At 39.9% G+C, this 23,106-nt stretch overlaps 1 protein-coding gene across 4 annotated transcripts in view; it reads right to left on the reverse strand.

The window, feature by feature from the left end:
• SMAP2 (small ArfGAP2) overlaps positions 1 to 23,106 on the reverse strand; it is a 48,847-nt gene that overhangs the window by 8,503 nt on the left and 17,238 nt on the right. Inside the window, exons 1-7 of one of the 4 annotated variants that reach the window (XM_073007441.1) lie at positions 22,137 to 22,156; positions 8,777 to 8,910; positions 6,924 to 7,009; positions 5,817 to 5,895; positions 2,531 to 2,617; positions 1,406 to 1,487; positions 269 to 378 (exon numbers count right to left, since the gene is read on the reverse strand). In XM_073007441.1, coding sequence (XP_072863542.1) covers positions 269 to 378; positions 1,406 to 1,487; positions 2,531 to 2,617; positions 5,817 to 5,895; positions 6,924 to 7,006 — 441 coding nt within the window. In that variant the 5' untranslated portion in view covers positions 7,007 to 7,009; positions 8,777 to 8,910; positions 22,137 to 22,156. Of the gene's footprint in view, positions 1 to 268; positions 379 to 1,405; positions 1,488 to 2,530; positions 2,618 to 5,816; positions 5,896 to 6,923; positions 7,010 to 8,776; positions 8,911 to 18,688; positions 19,562 to 22,136; positions 22,157 to 23,106 lie in introns of those variants that run through there. The other 3 variants (XM_007979269.3, XM_007979268.3, XM_007979270.3) reach the window with 3 other exon arrangements.

Below are 23,106 nucleotides of genomic sequence, written 5' to 3' on the forward strand. Positions count from 1 at the left end.
AGCTAGCCTCAAGTATCAGCCTTCACAATATCACACACTTTCCATAGAAGCAACTCAAAGGGCCCACTCTTTCTGAGCAGGAGAAAAAAATGGCATGAACAGCAATCTTAGATTGTGACAGAAATGACACAATGTTAAGGGAAGAATGAAGAATAAAGAAAACCAAAGTCCAACTCCACCAAGGAAGCATGACTTGGTTCTATAATTAAGATATCAAAATCACCCATTTCAGAATGTTCTTTAATCCTGAGGAGCCCACAAGACTCACCTTTCTGGAACCTGAAGAAGAAGGGGATGGAACAGAGGCCAAGAGGTCTAAATCCTTCTCTAGGGTATTGCCGGTCTTACTATTTGCAATGGAGCAGGACACAGGAGCATCTAGAAAGAGAGATTGAAGTTAAGATGCAGCACTGCTTATTAAGCCCATGCCTTCCTTCTATTCTAGACAAAAAGGAAAGGTAGCCCATAATCTCACGGACCTAGAAATCTAGACTTCTAGAACCATCTAGCATGGATGGGGCTTCTCAAAAGAGGCTTCACCCGACATTCCCAGGGTGCTCTGGGAAAGCCTGTAGCCCAGCTATCAGGCACAGGGCAGCAGAAGCCCAGGCCTGAAGGCTATTTCAGCACCGCAGTGAGGGGCTGGCTGGCTCCCTTTTGGCTATTTAAAGGGCAAGGTATGGAGGGTTCATTTTCAGAGAGCAAGGAAAGGTACAGAAATTAGAAACCTAAGTAGCCAATAACCTAAGTCAGCAGAAGCAGATGGAAACAAAGTACAACCATCAGTGCTGTGAAAGGCAGACAACAGGCTTTCTTTCTGAAACGGCAGAATCACTAGTTCAGGATTTCAAAGGTTTAGAGAAAAATGACCACAGGCCATCTCAGAAACAGCCTACATCTGAAAAATGAAAGGAATGCAGGCAGGGAGTAGAGTACAGGGAAGTGACATGAGGCTCAAAGGTGCTGTTCAGCAAAATTGCTAACATTTATGGAGGGTTCAGTATGTACTAGGCATGGGGCTAAGAGCTTTAGAGGCATTATCTCATTTAATCCTTCCAACAACACCTTTGAAGTAGAGACTCATTCTCACTGCACAGATTAGGAAAGCAACATTAGAGGTTAAGTAAACTACCCAAGGTCACATAGACAGTGAGTAACACAGCGGGACACTGGCTCCAAAGGCCATGCTCTTAACCACTACACCATACTGTCCCTCTGAAAAGTGGCATGGTAAACACTTCCTTAGAGCAACTGTTCAGATATAAAACAGATCAGGAAGAGTGTGAGAGAACAGTCTTAGCAATGAAGACAAAACTGGAGAATCCCATCTCTACCTATCTTCCAGGGTCACTGAGAATTCATCAAAATTTGTAAGAACATGGAAGCTGAAAAGTCCAACTCTTACCAAGGCCCAACAAATCCATGACAGGCGCTGTGGATTTCGGGGAGCTTTTCCGAGGTAGCTGTGGGTCTTCTTTTTTCTGTGGCTAAGGAGAAAGTATGTTATAGAAAGAAATAAGCAGGTGTTTTTGAACTCTTTATTCCCATCTCCACTGTAAAGCCACGGTGTTCTTGTGGGTAGGGCTACTGTTATTCAAAAAGAGTTACCAAAGAAATGAAACTCAGGAAGTGTCAGGTGAAAGAATCAAGTCAGGAGGCAGAAGTGCATAAACCAAACCTGAAGCGAAAAACAAAGATATCGCCTGTGATTGTCTGGCGTCCTGAAGAGACAGATCTTTCTGAAACCAAGACAACCACAGAATAGGGGATCCAACAGAAGCAGCAGTTTTTGGTCCCAGGAAAAGCCAAGAATAAAGGTAGGTATCTGATGGTACAAGAGCCAAGAGCCAACAAATCTCCCAGTGGTTAGAAAACCGAAAGGGAGGTCGGTTTAAAGATTACCTAATTCACTCTGCCAATATCACTAGTGACTGTGTCCACAGACAATGTGATTCAGAATGATGATAAAAGACTCTTCCTTAAGCAATAGTAAGTAAAGTCCTCTCTCCCAAGATTCCAAGCTTTTATATTAGAGATTCTACTACTACAGCCACAATATGTCCTGTGGAAAAAGCAGCGTGTCTGTTTCAACATGACAAAGCAAGAATATAAGAAGGGATCATTTAAAATGGTCTAGTATGGCCTCACTTCTGGACTGTTCTTCATTGAAATCGGAAAATGGGGTACAGAAGGTCTAACAAGAGAAGGACTAATGTGGAAATAGCATCTGCTCAGAAGGTGTCCCATGGCCTTGGCATTCTGGCTTGGAACGTGCCTCTTGCTTAGACGGAACAGATGCACTTCCTGAGTTCCCATCTGACCCCAAAGAGAAGCTCTTACAGAGCAGATTTAGGCAGCAACTGGTAATGGGAGAGCAGAGGTGATAGCAGGCGATCCAATCCAGATGCAGAACCCTCTAGCCCCAGCTGTGATGGTGCAATGGTACTCACCACGAGGCCTCCTACTCTCCCTTTCACAAATACACACATACCTGAGGCTGTCCATACAGTGCAAATACTTCCCAACTTACCATTTTCACCTTCTCGAAAACAACAGGTTCCAACTTTTTTTCTGGAACTGGTTCGCTCCCTCTTTTCCACTTGTCATCTTTTTCTTTCTATAATGATTTAACAAGACAAAGAACACAGGGCCCAAGGTGACTAATAGTTTGATAAATTGTAATTCCAAGCGTCCAAAAAGGACAGCCCAAATCCCTACTGATTCCGATGCAAGCTTGAGGGACCGGGGTCTTGGTGTGGAGCATGAGAGTTGACCTCTTCCACATTAGCCTCAATGCTGTACGACATGTCTTCCAAACACCTTGGCACCCGCCCTCCTAACCCACTCATGACTCTTGATATTTGCAGTCGAGGCTATGTACAGACGCTAAAACATTTTACCAGTATGCTACCCATCTGTGCCCCAAATTTAATTTGCCCATGCTTTGAGAGGTCTCCCCTCATCTTGGTATACTAGTGAATAAGTTCATCTTACTCAGCTTATGTCCTTTGTGATACCATAAATTCAATCATAGGTCCTCTCAATAGTCATTTCTTTTTTTAACAGTCAGAAAATAAACCTTAATTTCAAGTTTACAGATTACAAGAACAAAAATTAAGTTTTAAAGTCAAATAAACATCTAAATGTAAAACAAAAGCACAAAGTAATCTTAAGAATACAGAGTACAGCATACATATGAAAAACATGTTTGGTCTTGCCAGTGATAAAAAATGCAATTGAAAATGCACTTTACGCAGAGCGAAAGATCTTTCTATAACGTTGGTAGGGTTGAAGTGAAACCAGTACTCTTATACAATGCTGAGGAGAGAGAGTCAAATGGTACAACTTCTGGAAAGCATATTGGCAAAACTAGGAAGAGACAAATGTTGAAATCCTTTGACCCAGATGATACCATATCTTGTAATGTATCTTACGAAAATAGTCCAAAATATGAAAAAGGTTAAATGCACCAAGAAGTTCACCCCAGAATTATTTATGCTAAAAAAACCTTAAATAACAACACTTATGCCACAGAGGGGAAATGGTAAAATAAATTATTACCTTCAGTGATTTAGCTACTCACTGAAAGATGATGCAACAATTAAAAACTATAAATACCATATAAGTGACATAGAAATATATGTTAAGTGGAATGAAGGCAGGAGAAGTCTATATAACTGTATTATAATTATGCCTCCAAAAAGAAACTATATAGAAAGAAAGGGGAAACACACCAAGAAGATAATTATTAGCAAAGATAGTGAGAGTATGCATGAATATTTCACTTTAATTTTCATTTTCTCTAAAATAATCTTATAATCAATACATGCAGCTTTTTCATATGAAGTGTATGTCTTTAATACAGACATTTCATTTAAGTTAAAAATGTTTTATCTGTCCATTATAAAAAGAATAGTTTTTAACAAAGCCAGTTTCTTTTCATTTGATATTAAATGTCTTCACTTAGCAAATATTAATTATTGGCATAAAAATCTTCACAAGAATATGAAAAAAATCTAAGTACATTAAATAAATTCTGAAATAGCTTTTTGGTAAATGGGAGGTTATTTCCTTCCTAAGAAAAACATCCAGTAACTGGGCTTGCTTTCATGGGTACAGGACACCAGCATCGTAATCATGAATACCCTGAGGGCAGAGCTGCTGTTTCTACAATAGCTGTGTACAAATAGCAACTCTACTCCTTCATCATCTGAATTATCTCAGATACCCTTTGCTGACCTCATCTGAGTTCATATCTTTAGGCACAATGAACAGAGCTGGGCAGACAGACCAGAGTTTTCTACAAATAAAAGGAAATGTGTGTGCTTGGGTTCTAAACTGTTTTTGATGATGCCATCCAAGCTGTAGCTGCACACTGGGTTAATTCTTTCTTGGCACAGATATGATACTGACAAGTCCCTTTTCTGGATGACTGCAAGATAAGAGTCCTTCATACAAAGTTGAGAAGGAATCATTTTTACCTAACTATATGTATTACCTTACACTTACTTGCCTGTGTTGAAATTCACCTACCAGTTAAATGCCCCTTTCACACAGCTTCATAAGATCAATCTGAAGCGGATTCCAATTAGCTTAACTTTTAATTACCCAGAAGGGCTTAGAGCTCCACGCAAACAGTGATTTCACTGTCTATGATATCATTATTACATAACTAGAATAGATGATAGATAGGTAGGACCTGTGCTGGAAGTGAAGAATCCCTTACTCTCAATAATTCTGTGACTAGAGAAATAGCCAATTATTCCTAAGAGAATTTTCTGTAGAATCTTGTTAAAGGTTATTTAAAGGTCTAAATAGTCATATCTATTGGTTCTCCATTAGTTGTCATTAGTTAGGCATATTTTCCTCTTTCAGAAACCATGCTGTCGCTGTCTGTCCCCCTATGTGTTATATTTGTTCTAGTTATCATACACTGTATTGCAGATTCTCAACATGCCTAGGGTGGAATGTGTTCTTGGCAACTGGTAGTCAGCCTCCCTCTGAAACCCTTCTCAGAAACAAAGGTCACATTGGCAATCAGTCCACCAACACACTGGTTATCCGCAGGTAATGCTGGAAATATACATTGGTCAAACTGAAGGAAACTGGTGATTTAATTACACCTACTTTTGTTGATTTCATTTACAGGAAAAAAGTATATATGTGTGTATATATCTATGTCGATAGATAAATGTGTAGTACATATACACATATATTGTTTTATTTGATCTACTATATGTAACATGTCCATCTCAAGAAATAATTCAAAACTGGGAATCATCAGTAACACCTTCTAACTACAGGTTAAGGCAAAGAATTCACTGATAGGCAGAAGTTTTTTTCATGATATCTCATGGTCTTGACTCAGTAACTGGCATTTTTTACTTTTGCTTAAAAATTTATTTTGAGACAGGGTCAAACTCCGTTGCCTAGACGGGAGTGAAGTGGTGCAATCATAGCTCACTGCAGCCTCAACCTCCCTGGCTCACGTGATCCTCCCACCTCAGCCTCCCAAGTAGCTGGTTACTACAGGCGTGTATACCACCATGCCTGGCTAATTTTTAAATTTTTTTGTAGAAATGGGGGTCTTGCTTTGTTGCCCAGGCTGTCTTAAACTCCTAGGCTTAAGTGATCCTCCCAGTTCAGCCTCCCAAAGTGATGGGATTAGGGGATGAGCCACCACACTTGGTCTACTTTTGCATTTTTTAAAAGATGGTTTTGGAGTGTTTTGGTAGCAGTTCTTCAAAGTGTTCTCTGGCCTGATTTAATAAGCAAATTACTTATTATGGACAAAACTTGAAAGATGTATAACCAACCCTAAAGGCATTGATGTCCAGACTTCGGTCCATGTATTTCTTCTTCTCATATTTGTCTCGAATAAATCCTTCGACAGCTCTGCAAAAAGCTTATTAAGGATGAATCCAACAAGCCTCTCAAACAGTAAGAAGATAAAAGGTCAATTGTGTTCCATGGAGCATTGTTCTCCTCCTTCCCTCTGCCTGGTTTCCCCACATGGCTCCTGCCTGTTCATATGCAATTTCTCTGACCAAAGCCTTAAAATGCTTCCTTCACAGTTACAGCAGGGAATCCTTACTTCCTATGCTTTTCCTTCAGCATAATGATAGCAGCAAGTGGAATTAATCTACAAATTGACATTGGAGGTGGCCATACATCTGTGGCTGTTCTAGAATATAGGTAAAGCAGTCAAATGTCTATTTTAAAGCACTTAGGTCAATAGGCCTCAAACAAAGGCACGTAAGTACCCCTTGAAAACATAAACTCTTGTGCCCCACTGCCAAATTCTGACCAGTGGGTCTTCTGCAAGGCCCCAGATCTGCATTTAACAGGTTCCACCTGAATTCATTAAAAAAAAAAAAAAAGAACCTTAACAAGATGATCTACAAACTACATTTTGAGAAGCACTGCCTTTAGGGGATTTGGTTTTGTGTCCTAGGTGCCATCTCTGTTGAACAGATGGTGGAAGAAAGTTATTGGTTATTGATAAACTGGTAAACAACAGTTAATTCTTTCACCCAAGACATAAAAAGATGATGAAAATGAATGGCCATTTTGCTGACTGCCAGGGTTAACAGAGCACAATAAACTACTATTTTTAATCAAACAATAGTTTCAGAGATCCAAAATAAACTAGTGGAGATGTAACTTTATGGAAGAATACACAGTGAAATCACTGCAGTCTTAATTCCAGAGTGAGTCTTCTTCAAGTGACACCATATGACAATTCTGACATTCACAAATACATGTGCTTTTTGTGCATCTTGGTTGCAGGACAGAGGACAAGCAAGGACACTGACTAATCCACATAGAGATGACCCAGTCACATTACAGGACTAGAGTCTTGTTTGACTCTCCCCAAACATCAGAATACCACTCAGCCTTCTAAGTTGCTCCAGAAAAGATACGGGTCTATCTGAGGTCGCCGAAAGGTCTCAGGAAGATAGGCTTCATAAAGTCGGTTTGCCTTTCCATTTCCCATCTCTTGCATGCACTGTGACCAAAGAGAATGTAGAAACATGGCATGTCAGATCAAGAAAGAACTGAAAAACTTCTCACCCAATTCCACTACTGTACAATTGAAGAACCAACCTAGAGAGTGTCAGAACCAAGATTCTGATTTCCAATTCATGATTCTCTCTACCTTACTAGGAATTCCCAATCATTTGCCCCAAGCTGTCTTTCCCCCTACTCCATAGGTTCCTTTTACTGAAATATCTGTGTACCAAGATACATTTAATTCAGTAATAAATCAATATCTCATTTGACAGTCTTAGATACACAGCTACCAATTAAAATGTCTACTTGGCAGGCAATGATCAGTGTTACCATTCTGAGTTTATACTATTAATCAATTCCAATAAATGTGCTTCCTATTAGGCTTTTAAGTAGACTCCTTAACACTTGTGAGGGATAAATCCCAAGAGCTTTTTAAGTCTCCAAATCCCCAAATATCTTCATGGCATACAATTTCCTTCATAAGACAGAGTAAAGTGTAACTGAAAAATGTAACTCACCTTTTTAGACCTTTAATACAACCATAAATACAGTCTAAAGCAATTTCTAAAGCCATTTTCTCGTTAAGAGTAACCTCTTATTTCCATTACCAACTTTAGCAACTGGATTTGGGGGGCGGGGGGGGCTTCCCTTTTACTCCCAAGAAAGAAAAAATTAAAATTAAAGCTTTTCAATGTAGGAAGAGAATAAAAAATAATGAAGCTATATCAAGGTACAGCTCTTAGGTCAGCCAGACTCATTAACTTAGGAGTCTCACTCCAAGCCCACCAAGCTAACAGCATGCAAGATTCATGTATGCATTCCAGCTGTTACAGCTTTTTTAAGATGATAACAATAAATATAATATATACATTGTCTTATTTAATATACTTTTAAGGTTAATTATGTTTAAATTTATTTAAAATTTTTGAAATTTTAAATGTTATCATCTAATTCCATGTTTGTATGTGTCTAAAGATATATTAACAATCACAGAAAAGATGAGTTCACAAAAATGATATCTTTTTAATATTATGTACCATTAAAATATTTTCCATGTCTAAAACAAAGATTCATGTATGCATTTTAGCAATAAAATATTTCCATAAGTCTATGATTTGGAGGTTTTTTTAAAAAGTGATTTTTTTTTTTTTGAGACAGGGTCTCACTCTATTTCTAAGCCTACAGTGCAATGGCATGATCATGGCTAACTGCAGCCTCCACTTCTGGGCTCAAGCAATCCTCCCACCTCAGCTTCCCAAACTGCTGGGATTACAGGTACATACCACCAGGCCCAGCTAACTTTTTAATTCTGTATTTTGCAGACACAGATGTCTCACTCTGTTGCCCAGGCTGGTCTTGAACTCCTGGAGTCAGGCGATCCACCCACCTCGGTCTTACAAAGTGCTGGGATTGAGCCACCGTGCCCGACCAAAAGTGAATATTCAAAACTATAAATTTTAGACCTGCAAGTGCTACGAGTCTTAGAAAATCACCCAAAGATCCCTCTTAATACTTTTGTGGACCCATGGAGTCCTAGACCATAGACTATTTCTGTTTTTAAGGAGGTAAACTATAGGTAGAATAACTTGTATCTTAAACAGAAAGAATAAAAATTTCTGTTAAGGTACAAGAATCTGACATAAGTGTTTAACAACTAAATTTTCCTTTATCTTTGCCTTTGTGCCCGGTTTGACTGAAATTCATCTGGAATTCCTTTTACATGGACATATGGGAGCAGCTGACTCACTCTTGGGCTAAGTACCTGAATCTGTTCTTGAGTCCACTGGTCGAGGTTAACTGACTTTACCCTGGATATGTGCACCCCCAGATTCCTGTGGATTCCAGCACATCGAATGCAGATGAACACACCAATGTTCCAAGAGGCCCATCGCGGCCCTGTGAAAGTCAGGAACAGGGCAATAAAGTACAAATCACAACATTCAAGGCCTAAACTACAATATTAGATTATCAGACATTTCTGCTAGAACGTAAGTGAAAGAATTTTGACCATAACCACCTGTTTATTGACTCTGCTCATTCCTCCACGTGTCAGCTTTTCTTTAGTTTAAAATTTTTCAGTGTACAATACAGTGGTTTTAGTATATTCACATCGTTGTGCAATGATTACTATTATCTAATTCCAGAACATTTTCATTACTCCAAAAGAAATCCCAACCCATTAGCAGGCACTACCCATTTTCTACCGCCTCTTCCCTCCCAGCCCCTGGCAACTATGAATCTACTTTTTATCTCTATGGATTGCCAATTCTGGACATTTAATACAAACAGAATTATATAATATGTGGGCATTTGTGCATGGTACAATTTTTTTACAGTGTCTGCTAATATGAGTGTTGAAACACAGATGTTATAAGACTGTTACTTATATTAAGAAAAATCCCAGGAGTGCAAAGCCATATCATATTCTATTTGGCTGAGCACCTTATATAAACAGTCCTGTCCCAAGAGACGTTTTAGTGGTGATGGGCCTGTATTCACCACTTTTTAGTGGTGACCTATATTCGGTTTTCCTACCAGGAAGAAAGATAGATAAGGCATGATTGTCCACGGCTCAACCTGTAATTGAAACTGTGTTTATCCTCCCCCCAACCCCAGGCCTATAAAATATGCATTCACATTAACTTAATAGGATCCTTTCCCCTTAGGTTGATGTCCCTACTTTACTCAACTACTGAAGTACCTCATTTCTAGATTGCCAAATAATAAAGATGCCTATAGCAACAAAAAAGAAATCTCAAATATGAATTTTAATTCAAAACTGTTACAGAAGCTCCCATCCCCTGCCAGCTTTACTCATCCTAATAATCACTCTGAAAAATTATCACACTCCTCTTCATAATTTTCACCCAGGAAAAAATAATGACTCATATGAAACCTGCCAAAAACTTACTGAAAACTCAGAAATATTTCCTTCTCCATTATCCCACTTGGCAGAAATTTACCACATAAAATAAGCGTGACATAAAAATTAGAGGATGCAATAAAGAGGTGAAAAGACACTGATTTTCTATAAACAGGACCTATGCTTGGAACGACAAGGAGCACAAGACTTCAGTTCTTTAGGACACAGACAATTATTTGGTTAGCCAGCAGGTTTTTCAATTTTTAATTTTTATTTTTAGAGGCAGTCTCGCTGTCACCCAGACAGGGAGTGCTGTGGCACCATCATAGCTCACTGCAGCCTCGTCTTCCTGGGCTCAGGCAATCCTCCTGCCTCAGCCTCTGGAGTAGCTGGGACTACAGGCGTGTGCCATTCTGCCTGGCTAATATGTTTATTTACTGCAGAGACAAGGTCTCACTATGTTGCCCAGGCTGGTCTTGAACTCCTGTCCTCAAACACTTCTCCCACTTCAGCCTCCCAAAGTGCTGGGATTACAGGTGTGAGCCACTGCGCCTGGCCAGCCTGAAGGTTTTGACAGCAGTTTTAATGAAGGAATGCTAGAATCATGTGGCAGAAAATTAGTTTTAGAAATTTGAATACATGATTATTACAAATAAGAACGTAATTTTTTGACAAAGATATCACTTATTTACCATGGCAAATACTGCAACAGAAAGCTCACATTCTCCTTATTACCACCAGGTGGTGCTCTCTGCCTGAAATTTTATCCCAAGGCCTTATCGTTATCACAAGCTCAGATTTATCTTCTAAAACGATATTTAGTCCCTTCACATTCCTAGATGGATTTACATAGTTGGTCCACCATGTATCTTATAAACACAAAAACGATCTGCACACTTGTTTCAGGTGGGAGAGTGTCATGTCAAACACAAAATGAAAACTCTAAACTGACGTAAATGGGGTTTCTTAGCATGCTGTCTATCCATTTTAGGTTACAGTTTTCATAAAGGAACTTCAATAAGATCTAAGTTATATAAGATTTAAAATGGCATCAAGTTAATATTTCATGTTTCTTAAAGCATTTTTCCTTTGCTCTAGATTCCAGAGTCTAGAACTCATAAGACAGTTAAGATGTATTTGTTTACTAACAAAGTCAGAAGCCAAACACATTCATTAAAAATTGAAAGTCAGCTGTGAAACGTTACACTGTGTGCTTCCTGGCCTTAAGATGGGAAAAGGCAATTCCCAATCATCTAAGCCACTGTCACAGCTCCCACTCCAGAGTACTTAAAGTCGTTTTGCTTCTGAGGAATGCAAGGCTAAGACTTCGAGCCTTGGGGTGACTCTGAAGCCACTGACAAGGCCTCAGTACAGAAATACAGGCAACTGTATTTTCATGAAAAGCCAGAGAAGAGCCTCTTCTCTCCCACAGATCTCCACCTGACATCCCTTCTGAAACCTTTTCCCAGTGAATCTAGGGATAGTTATATCCCAGATACTCAGTCTCTTTTAGTTTTGAGACACTAGATTTATTAGTGAATAACTACATGTTCCACAAAAGATTCTGAAACTAGAGAAAAGAAAAATAAAAGAGACAAATGTTACTTATATGGCTGAAAACATGGGGAAATAGTGTAGTTACTTTTATTTCATTTTATTTTTTACAGACAGGGTCTCTCACTCTGTTGCCCAGGCTGGAGTGCAAAGGCAAGATCATAGCTCACTGTAACCTCAAACTCCTGGCCTCATGAGATTCTTCCACCTCAGCCTCCCATGTAGCTGGGACTACAGGCATGCACCACCATGCCTGGCTGATTTTCAAATTTTTTTAAAGACAAGGTCTCCCTATGTTGCTTAGGCTGGTTGTGAACTCCTGGCCTCAAGGAATCCTCTCACCTCAGCCTCCCAAAGCACTGGGATTATAGGTGTCAGCAACCATGCTCTGCCAGTTGTAGTTATTAAAAGTATAATCTTTGCTGCCAGTAAGGACTTAGGTTTGAGCGCAGTTCCTTCAATGATTACCTGTGTGACCTTCTGAGAGACTGAGCCTTAGTTTCTTCATCTATAAAATGGGTACCATATAATTCACCTCACAGTGCCTAAAACACAGAGGGACAATAACTGAGGACTATATATAAGGACGTGGTATCGAATGAGGTTTCCAGAACCCACTTCCCATTCATCTTCCTGATATGGGCCAGTTAACTCATTCATATATGTAATATATACCTAGGCTCTGTGCAATACCATGGAGTGCTTCTTTTTATTTTAATTTTATTTTTTTGAGACAGAGTCTCGCTCTGTCACCCAGGCTGGAGTGCAGTGGTGTGATTTTGGCTCACTGCAACCTCTGCCTCCTGGGTTCAAGCAATTCTGTTCCCTCAGCTTCCTGAGTAGCTGGGACTATAGGCACATGCCACCACACCCAGCTAACTTTCATATTTTAATAGAGACAGGGTTTCGCCACATTGGCCAGGCTGGTCTCGAACTCCAGACCTCTGGTGATCCACTCGCCTTGGCCTCCCAAAGGGCTGGGATTACAGGTGTGAATCACCACGCTCAGCCAGAGTGCTTCTTTTTGGAAAGGAATATGAGTTCTGGTCCTAAAATACCAGAACCAAAATGAACTGAATATCAGAGAGAAGAAATTTACCCTAGACCCAATTTCAAAGTCTTCTAGAAAACATGAAATTTTAAGCAGCTTCCTTTATTGATCTTAAAATATTTCTTGAAAATGCACTTTTTAAACCCTCACCTGTTCCCTTTCTCTGCTACACACCCCCACCCTGCCCTTGTGCTTGCATATGCCCCCATTAGACAGGCAAAGAAAGAAGGCCCAAGGCTGTCAGCCTAAGTGGTGGGTACTTGGATTCCACAGTACCTGGTATTGCTGCTGCAAGGCCAGCCTACTTTAATCTGGTAAACTTGCAAAAATGCAAGTGAAACCAATTGTTTTAACATAATGATCTCCAATTCCATCTGTGTTGCTGCAAATGTCAGTGAGTTTAAAAAAGGTGGATCTCATGAAGAGAGAGTAAATCAGTGTTCTAGAAGCCAGAAAGGATAGGGGAATGGAGGATGAAGTGAGGTTGATTAATGGGTACAAAAATATAGTTAGCTAGCCTGGCCAACATGGTGAAACCCCATCTCTACTAAAAATACAAAAAATTAGCCGGGCATGGTGTCACGTCTGTAATCCCAGCTACTGGGGAGGCTGAGGCAGGAGAATTGCTTGAATCCAGGAGTCAGAGGTTGAAACGAGCCGAGATCACACCACTGCACTCCAGCCTGGGCGACAGAGCAAGACCCTGTCTCAAAAAACCCAAAAATACAAAAATACAGTTAGAAGAAATAAGACCTAGTGTTCAATAAATCAGTTGAGTGACTATAGCAAACAATAATCTACCATATATCTCAAAATAGGTAGAAGAGAATAATTCAAATGTTCCCAGCATAAAGAAAAGATAAATGTTTAAGGTGATGGATATACCATTATCATGATTTGGTTATTACACATTATGTGAATGTATCAAAATAATCATGAAAATATGTATATCTATTATGTATCAATAAAGAGAGATAAACCAATTGTTCAATACACATTGGTCATGGTTATCAAGGAAAAAATATAAAAGATACCATTTTGAAATTTAAAATGAAAAGAGATGCTGAGAGGCAATATGCCAAACAATTTTGAAAGCAAAGAGGATAGACAAGTGATGTAAACTGGTAGTGACTGACACAACACAAGAACAAGGTCACAGATAAGTGAACATATTCAACAGGAGCCTAAGAGCAGGCTTGGGCAGCATTAAGCAATACTAAAACTAACATAGAATCACTCTGTAATAAGCGATCAGGGAAAATGAAAAAAGTAGATGGAAATGGATTTGGTTGATCAGTCAAGAAATCAACTGTCCTAAGTACCAGCTCAGTATGGGAAAAACCTGGGTTTACATGGACCTGTTGCATTATTTTGACAAGTTTCTCTAGGGCTTATGTCTCCATTTGTAAAATGGAAAGCATACAGGTAATATCCAACTTATATTCAACTTCTGGACAGTTTCTACATACTGAGTAACTACTGCTGTAAATTCCTCTTGCTGCTGAAACTTTCCCCACCATCAAAGCTGCCAGGATTAGAAAGGCTCTGGAAGACAGAAAACTCGGCAGACAGAAAACAGGAACTAGAGTGATAGAGGGCTTCAAGCTACTATTAATATTATAATAATTACCTCATTGAGTTCTAATCTATGGAGTTCCAAACAAATAAATGTTGAGGAGAAAAAAAAAATTGATAAATTGATGGCTACCTATATTTAGACCTGCTGGCATAATGGACCTGTCAAAAAGTTTAACGGCAGGGTAAGAGAAGGGAGAGAAAAATCTCTCCCATCTTCCATCCAAATCCTGTTGAATCTATCTTGGAAACTTTTCCACAATCTATCCATTTCTACCTAGACCTTCTCATCTCTCACCTATAAGCATTCGTTTTTTTGTTTTTTTGGGTTTTTTTTTTTGAGATGGAGTCTCGCTCTGTCGCCCAGGCTGGAGTGCAGTGGCGCGATCTCGACTCACTGCAAGCTCCGCCTCCCGGGTTCACGTGTCACCGTGGTAACCAGGATGTCACCAGGGTGTCACCGTGGTAACCAGGATGGTCTCATCTCCTGACCTTGTGATCCGCCCGCCTCAGCCTCCCAAAGTGCTGGGATTACAGGAGTGAGCCACCGCGCCTGGCCAGCATTCATTCTCTTAACATTATTTATTGTGTACCTACGTGCCAAGCACTTTGTCTGCTAAGTACTGGGGATACAAAGGCAGAGAAAATAAAGATGAGATACCTCAATTCAAAAACCTCACAGACTAACAAGCAATTAGTCTCCAGAATCCCACTAGAATAATCTTTCTAAAACACAAATCTGTACAGATCAGACCTCTAAATATAAATACCTTCCATGTAGTCTTATACACAGAGGTAAATATGTAAATTGGTGCACATTTTCTGAATAGCATATTCCAAACTAAGCTCTCAATCTCTTGCTACAAAATCTCTTCCTTTTTCCTTCATCTTAGTCAACTACACCTCCATCCATTCCATTGCGTCAGCCAGAAATTTATGCATCATAAAACCTCTCTCTCCTTCAGCCCCCACATCACCAAGCCAAAAATATCTGTCAAATCAGTATCTCTTCTCTCCATCTGTATAACTATTTCTGTAATCTAAAACCACCAGACTCTTTTGGACCACTGCAATAACCTCCTAATAGCTCTCTCTCCACTTTTACATTCTCTTCTCCCTCGAGCCCAAACCAAAACCATTCTCCACCAACAGCCAACTTGAGCTCTTAAAGAAGCAGAGCCACCTCGTGCTACTTAAAATTCTTCTATTACTATTGGATTAAAAAACAAAATCCTTAACATGGTTTCCAAGGTCTTAAAGGTCTAGCCCATGCCTCCTTCCGCAGCCTCTCAATTCCTATGACAGCAGCCTTCTTTCATTTCCTCAAGGCACCAACATGTTCCTTCCTCAGGGCTTGCTGGCCTTTGAACATGCTGCTCCTGCTGCCTAAAAAAACTCCCTAACTGCCAAATGCCCCTTGCAGCCTGGCCAACTCCTATACATCACGAGGGTCTCAGCTGAAATGCTTCTTCCTCAAAGGAGTCTTTCCTTGGCTCCCCAGTCTAAACACAACTGTAATCTCTCTTCTACCCTTTCTTTTGGTTTTTACCTTATAGAAAATTTCAAACAAACAAAAGCAGAGCATAATTAACCATAAGCTTCAGCAATTATCAACTCCTAGCCAATTTTGTTTCAGCTATACTCCCACCCACTGCCCCTCGACTCCAACCTTGGATTATTCTGAAGCAAGTCCTAAATATCATACCATTTCATCTGTGTATACTTCAGCATATATCTCTAAAAGATAAGGACTTTTTTTAAAGGCTATGAACTTTCATTTACCCTTTACTCTTTCTTTCCTTTTTTTTCCTCGCTCTTTTTTTTTTTTTTTTTTTTTTTTTGAGACAGGGTCTTGCTCTGTCACCCAGGCTGGAGTGCAGTGGCACGATCATAACTCATAGCAGCCTTGGGCTGTTGGGCTCAGGCAATCCTCCCACCTCAGTCTCCCAAGTAGCTGGGACCACAGGCATGAGCCACCACACTCAGCTGAATTTTTTATTTTTGTAGAGATGGGTCATTGAGTGCTGTAAAGAGTCAGGGGAAAAAAAAAAAAAGTAAAGAAAAAATTCTTTACTTTTTTACAGGCTCATGCCTGTAATCCCAACACTTTGGGAGGCCGAGGCGGGCGGATCACCTGAGGTCAGGTGTTTGAGACCAGCCTGGCCAACATGGTGAAACTCCATCTCTACTAAAAATACAAAAAAAAAAAAAAATAGCCAGACATGGTGGCACGTGCCTGTAGTCCCAGCTACTTGGGAGGCTGAGGCAGGAGAATCACATGAGCTCAGGAAGCGGCGGTTACAGTGAGCCAAGATCCTGCCACTGCACTCCAGCCAGGGTGACAAAGCAAGGCTCCATCTGAAAAAAATAAACTAAAAATAAATAAATGAAATAAAAAAGAGACAGGGTCTCACTATGTTGCCCAGGCTGGTCTTGAACTCCTGGCCTCAAACGATTTTCCTACTTTGGCCTCCCAAAGCACTGAGATTACAGGAGTAGGCCCCTGTGCCTGGCCACCCTTTACTTTTTCTAAATCATACTACATTTTGTTACTATCTAATTATTTGATTAAGATTCTTTCCCACTAATGTGTGCCACAAGAGCTGACACCAGACCTGTGACATTCACTATCATATACCCACAGCATAGCACGGTTCCTTGAACATAGCAGGGAGGCAACATTTGTTTAAAAATTAATTAAAACTAAGTGTGCTAGGTGCAGTGGCACATGTCTGTAGTCCCAGCTATTCAGGAGGCTGAGGTTGGAGGATCACTTGACCCCAGGAGTTTGAGGACAGCCTGGGCAACATATTGACGCCCTAACTCAAAAAAACAAAAGAACTAAGTAAATCCTTTGACCCCACTTGTAAGAATTCATCAGGGAAAAAACAGGTCAAGTACACAAAGAAATATGTTAAGAATGTTCATTATTACATCTTTATAAAAATTAGAAACATCAATAGGTTACATTAAGGAATTATGGTATCACCATTTAATGGGGAAAAATTTTGGAGCCTCTATTTGATACAAAAGTATCTCCATGATATAGTAATTTTTTAAATCCAGTATTAAAAGAGTATACATGGAACAATTCCATTTTTGTTTAAAATATGAATAAATGAGCTGGGTGTGGTGGCATGCCTCTGTAGTCCTAGCTACTTGGGAGGCTCAGGTGGGAGTACTGCTTGAGCCCAAGGATTTAAGGCTGCAATAAGCTATGATTGCACCATGGCACTCCATCCTAGGGAACAGAGCAAGACCTTGTCAAAAAAAAGAAAAGAAAAGAAAAAAGAATAAATGTACAGGTATGCACAGAAAAAACATCTAGAAGAATGTATGTAAATTATTACTATATCTGGATAATGGGACTGTGAAAGATCTATTTTCTTCTCTATATATACTCTCTGGATTGTTTGCAATGAACTTTCTATTAAGTTTGCAGTGGGAAAAACCAGTACAGATATCATAAAAACAAAACAACGCGAGCATCCGGGGCTCCTTACTGGCTGTAGGATAAGTTGAAACTCCTTAACATGATATATAAAGTCTGTTGAGAGCCTTGTGCTTTACACGTGCTGAGAAAGTCATAATTCTGAAATATGCGACACACTCAAATCTCTTTAACTACACCATTCTTTCTACCTGGAATGGCTTTCTCCCTCATTCCCTGCTTGACAAACTTAAAAATCCAGTTCATCTGTGACGCCCTCCAGTGGAATAAACCTTAACTTTCTCTATCGCTAATAGCCCAGATAATAGCTTTGTTCTTCTAATACTTAACATCTTGTTCGAGTTGCTTACAGGTCTCTCTTGTCCTCAACAGACTATGAGCTCTGGAAGGCAATGACCATGTTCCTTCATCATTTATCCCAAACACTTGACACAATGCTAGCAAACAGAAGATGGTACACAATAAATGGGTGTTAAATGAGTTAATCAACAAGCAACATAAATGTATATATTCTTCCTGTTTTGCAAAATGAAGGGAGAAGTTTTCACATGCCTTAAAGGATAGGCTATAACACAGAAAACGGATTAGGCTACTTTGGAGAGGCTTCAAAAGCAGAACTGGCATTAAGGAATAGAAGTCGATTTTAGCACACTCTGGGGAAAAATTTTCTAACAATTAAGGTTGTGTAAAAACAAATGCAGCATATCCAGAAATTGTAAAATCCCAGTTAGTGCAGTGTTCAAACAGAGGCTTGGTAATCAGTTCTCAGGGATGGTAGAGAAATGATCCCCATGTGGTGAATTGGGTGAACAACGAGCCCTACGGTTCTTTCTACTACAGTCCTACTACTATAGTAGATGGTTTGCAGTAATTTTTAGGTCCCTTCCTGCTTACCATTCAATGGTTCTGAAAATGTAAAATGAAATAAACAATTTATGAAAATGTTAGGTCTTGAGGAACCTAAAACACAAATCAAATTCAGTTCCTGGAGCCTACAGTAAGCACTGAAAACTGGTTAAATACAACATACACATGAGGAAGAACCTAAATCAACAAACTTGGATTTTATAAGAGATTAATTCTACATGACGTAGCTTGTCATTAACTCTGACCTAAAATTTGGAAGTCAAAGTAAAAAAGCAGTAGTATTTGTTTTAAAAACAAATCTAGTGCCAGTTACCTCAGTTCCACTCATTATATCCTTCCATTCTCTGATTCACTGAAAATGAAGAATACACAGAAACACCAGTGGGATCTTGGAAAAATTATGTAGGGCTGCTGAGAGGTATGTTTACCTCTATGTTTTCATCTACACAAAAAAGAGTTCATCAAGTTCCTTATTCCAAAATAACAATAAACAGTAACTTTGAACTTCTGTAAGTACAAACATTTTAAGGAACCATGAGACCAAAATAAAGGCTTATGCAATCAACCTCTGCTTTCAGAACGCTTGCAAGAGAAGTCCCTTTCCATCTGGGCCATCTTGCAAGAATGTTGTTTCCGTTTGTCAAAAAGAAACACTGTCCACATTTGTACAGCTGAAAAAAGAGCATAAGTTAAGCTTAAAAATGTCTGAGACAAAATTAAAACATGTCTGAGACTGATTAGAGAATAAAGGTAAATCCTACACCAAGAAATTTAAAATGAGAACATCAGAGGTGGAAAGAACTTTAGAAGTCCTCTTGGGTCCAACTTCCCACTGAACGCACCCTCCTTGTAAGGGTGACCACCTGGTTTGTCCAACGCTAAGTCAGTTACGTACCATTTCAAAAGGTAGTCGGTTTGTCCATTAGACAGCATCGACTAGCAGAGAGGCCTTCCTTATACTGAGTCTGATTAATCTGTCTTCCTACCATTTTGATATCCTGGTGCTGCTTTTTACTCCCCCCATACTTATATATCGAAGTATGCAAGATAAAGATGGAGGATTGGAGAGTCTAGCAGAAGAAAGCAGCCACTTATATACTCAACCAAAATACAAGCCCGCTGAACCAACTTGATCCAGGAGCTCAATGATAGAACATACGTAGCAATTAGACAGACTGCTGTGATTATCAATGGAGATGAAGCAAAGCAACATTATCTTCCTAACAGGTAACCGGAAAAAGGAGGTTAAGGGAAGTAGAACACTGCTAAGTACTCACTAATGAAATGATTAGTCAATCTATATCTAAAGCTAATTCAGTAGTTAACTTAAAATGGCTTTTCTCAAAAAACATTAAAGCCTGTAACACAAAGAAATCAACAGGGAAGCAGACTGAGGTCTCCTAGGACAAAGGAAGGAGTCATTCTTCATCTTTCTCATGTTATTTAACTGGCCCTTCTTATCTACATAGCTAAAGATACGGATTATCTAAACTACAGCACTAATTTCCTGTGTGACTTTAGACAAGTCAATACACCTCTCTGACAAGTCAATATACCTTAACCAGATTATCTCAAATCTACCTCTTCTGAAAGACAGTAACTTTATCTCAAAAATTCATTAAACTACTCCAAAAAGGTTGAAGGGAAGGCAATTAACTTTTGGTAAATTTGGCTCCACATAATCTTACTGCCTTGGTTTTATTATTATTATTATTATTATTATTATTATTATTATTATTATTTTGTAGAGGTGAGGTCTTGCTATGTTGCCCAGGCTGGTTTTGAACTCCTGGGCTCAAGTGATCTTCCCACCTTGGCTTCCCAAAGTACTGGGATTACAGGCAATGAGCCACTGGGCCTGGCCATTGGTTTATTATTAACAGGTAGGGATTTACTGTCACTCTTCCTTGTTGTCTCTCCCACCAGTGGAAGGTAACTAGTTTCTACTTGGGTGATGTTTCTGGGAATAAAGAACTATCAATCAGTCATCCCGTATCATTATTATCAACTCAATTCCCCAGGTGACTTCAGGAGGGAAAGAATGGGATCCTAGTTTGGACCTTGTTGGCTTTGAAAAGGACATTCTGCCAACATATGTTCTGATAATGTCATCACCTCATTCAAAGCTATGTCAGTGGACTCCCCACCATCAACTGAACTCCAAATTTCAAAGTATGGCTTAAATTCTCCCGTGATCTGGATCTTTCTTTAATTCTCATTACTCCTCTTCTCACTTCTATATACCAACAATGACATCACTTCCTCTTAAAACTGTGTGTAGAGATGTCACTTGTCATGTTCCTGACTCACAGAGAAATCTGAGAGAGTGAATCCTACCCACAGAGACCCACAGGCCTTTTTCTGATTTGGGGATGGGATACAGACAGAGGGACTCTTGGGTGTGGTGAGTCCCTGTTCCAATTAGAGGACCTCCTGACTGCCACAAAAATCAACGTACATATATGTCAAAACACCACATTGTATACTGTAAACATATACAATTTTCATTTGTCAATTATATTGTCATAAAAAAAATTTATTTCCAGTTGGTCCTGGGAAAGCTATGCAGCGATCTTGGTAGTTATGTCTGAGAGCTGAGACAAGGCCCAAGTCTTTGGGGGTTTCCCTAGGAGATTCTGGTATGTGCTGCTATGATTGTTTTTATAGTAAAGAGCCAACGTATTTTAAGGAGGGAGAAAGAGCTAGCCAAGAGATTTTCTGACAGTATTGAAGAACCCTGTAAAGTCAGTGAGATGAGACTGATTACATAAGCCAACGAGGCCTCCCAGTTGCTTCCATTAGAGGCCAGTCCCTTGATGGTACAAACACTGAATAAGACAAAACTTAAAAATCTGATCAGGTTCACCTCCTTCTTTGAGGACAATAGACTTTTTCAAAAAAGAGCAGAAGTGGACCCCCTTAAGCTTTCATTTCATGGAGTGAACTGATGATGGCTAACCTTCAAGACATGGTCACTTGAAGATCCATCAAAATCCTTCCAATCCCTAGTGACTGGTGCCCCAAACACCCTAAACACACCCCATAAGAAGAGAACAACTTCTGAGGAAAATGGTAGATGGTGTGGTTGAAACACTTATCTTAAGAAAGCTTAGAACTGTGCTCCCAAGAAACCACAGGATGGAAGCAAAGAGTTCTGAACTGAAGGAAAAAATTCTTGAACGCTGGAACATATGAATGAACTCAGTTGCAAATGATAAAGAGAGCCAGCTAAAAATCTATGACCAAAACTGCTGGAGAAGATAGATTTGCTTGCTCTCTTTAGAGTCAATTACATGGATAATGGCAATTTGGAATTGGAAAAAAGGGTGAATCAGAAATGGAGACCACTTAGACTACTGTCAGAAGTCAATTTGAAGAAACTCATTGGTTCTGTTCACGCAAATACTCCTTAAAAAGGTTAGAAGAGGCCGGGCGTGGTATGTCATGCCTGTAATGCCAGCACTTTGGGATGCTAAGGCCGGTGGATCACCTGAGGTCACGGGTTCAAGACCAGCCTAGCCAACATGCTGAAACCCCATCTCTACTAAAAATACAAAAATTAGCCAGGCATTGTGGCTCACGCCTGTAATTCTAGCTATTTGGGAGGCTGAGGCAGGGGAATTGCTTGAACCTGGGAGGCGGAGGTTGCAGTGAGCTAAGATTGAGCCACTGCACTCCAGCCTGGGTGACAGAGCACGACTCTGTCCCCCCCCCCAAAAAAAAAGGGAGAAGAACTACTTACACTTTGTTGATCAACTTATAATCTCTCACAAATAGCTTTACAGGGCCTATTACTTCTATCTGCAAAACATCTTTTTGTGCAAATTTTGCTCTGCCCACTTTCCCCCTGAAGCTTTTTCTCCTTCCTATTCCAACTCCCACAGCACTCTGCTGCCTCTCCTGCTGCACTCACTGATTTGTGGTTGTTCTGTTGTTGGGTTTTTTGTTTGTTCTTCTAAGATAGGGTTTTGCTTTGTTGCCCAAGCTAGAGTGCAGTGCAGCCTTAATCTCCTGCGCTCAAGCAATCCTCCCACCTCAGCTTCTTGAGTAGTTGGGACTATAGGCATGTGCTACCATGCCTGGCCAGCTTTTATTTTTGAGAGCTCCTTTAGGTAACAACAACAAATAAAAGTATACTAATTTATACTAATTTAGTATACTTTTTTTTTTTTTTTTTTAAGACGGATTCACGCTCTGTCGCCCAGGCTGGAGTGCAGTGGCATAATCTTGGCTCACTGCAAACTCCGCCTCCAGGGTCCACGCCATTCTCCTGCCTCAGCCTCCCGAGTACCTAGGACTACAGGCACATGCCTACCATGCCTGGCTAATTTTTTGTATTTTTAGTAGAGACGGCGGGGTTTCACCACGTTAGTCAGGATGGTCTTGATCTCCTGACCTAGTGATGCACTCACCTCAGCCTCCCCAAGTGCTGGGATTACAGGCGTGAACCACGGTGCCCGGCCTAATTTAGTATACTTTTTAAAAACCTAGTATGAGTATTTTGCTTATGTGGATTTAAGTTTTTAGATCGCTTATTACAGAAAATCACACAAAGGTAATTTAAATACCCTAAATAGAAAGTCAAGGGAAAGGGTGTCCTTAATGCTCCTTGTCTCCTGGTTAGCCTATGATATTTCAGCTCTAGCCAATTTCCTTTACACAAAGACCCTGCTTAAAGCATTTATGAATAAGCTGGAAGAGTGGTGGATGAGACATGGCTTCTCTGAATAG

The sequence above is a fragment of the Chlorocebus sabaeus genome, chromosome 20, assembly GCF_047675955.1.
Source record: "Chlorocebus sabaeus isolate Y175 chromosome 20, mChlSab1.0.hap1, whole genome shotgun sequence".
Lineage (NCBI taxonomy): Eukaryota > Metazoa > Chordata > Mammalia > Primates > Cercopithecidae > Chlorocebus > Chlorocebus sabaeus.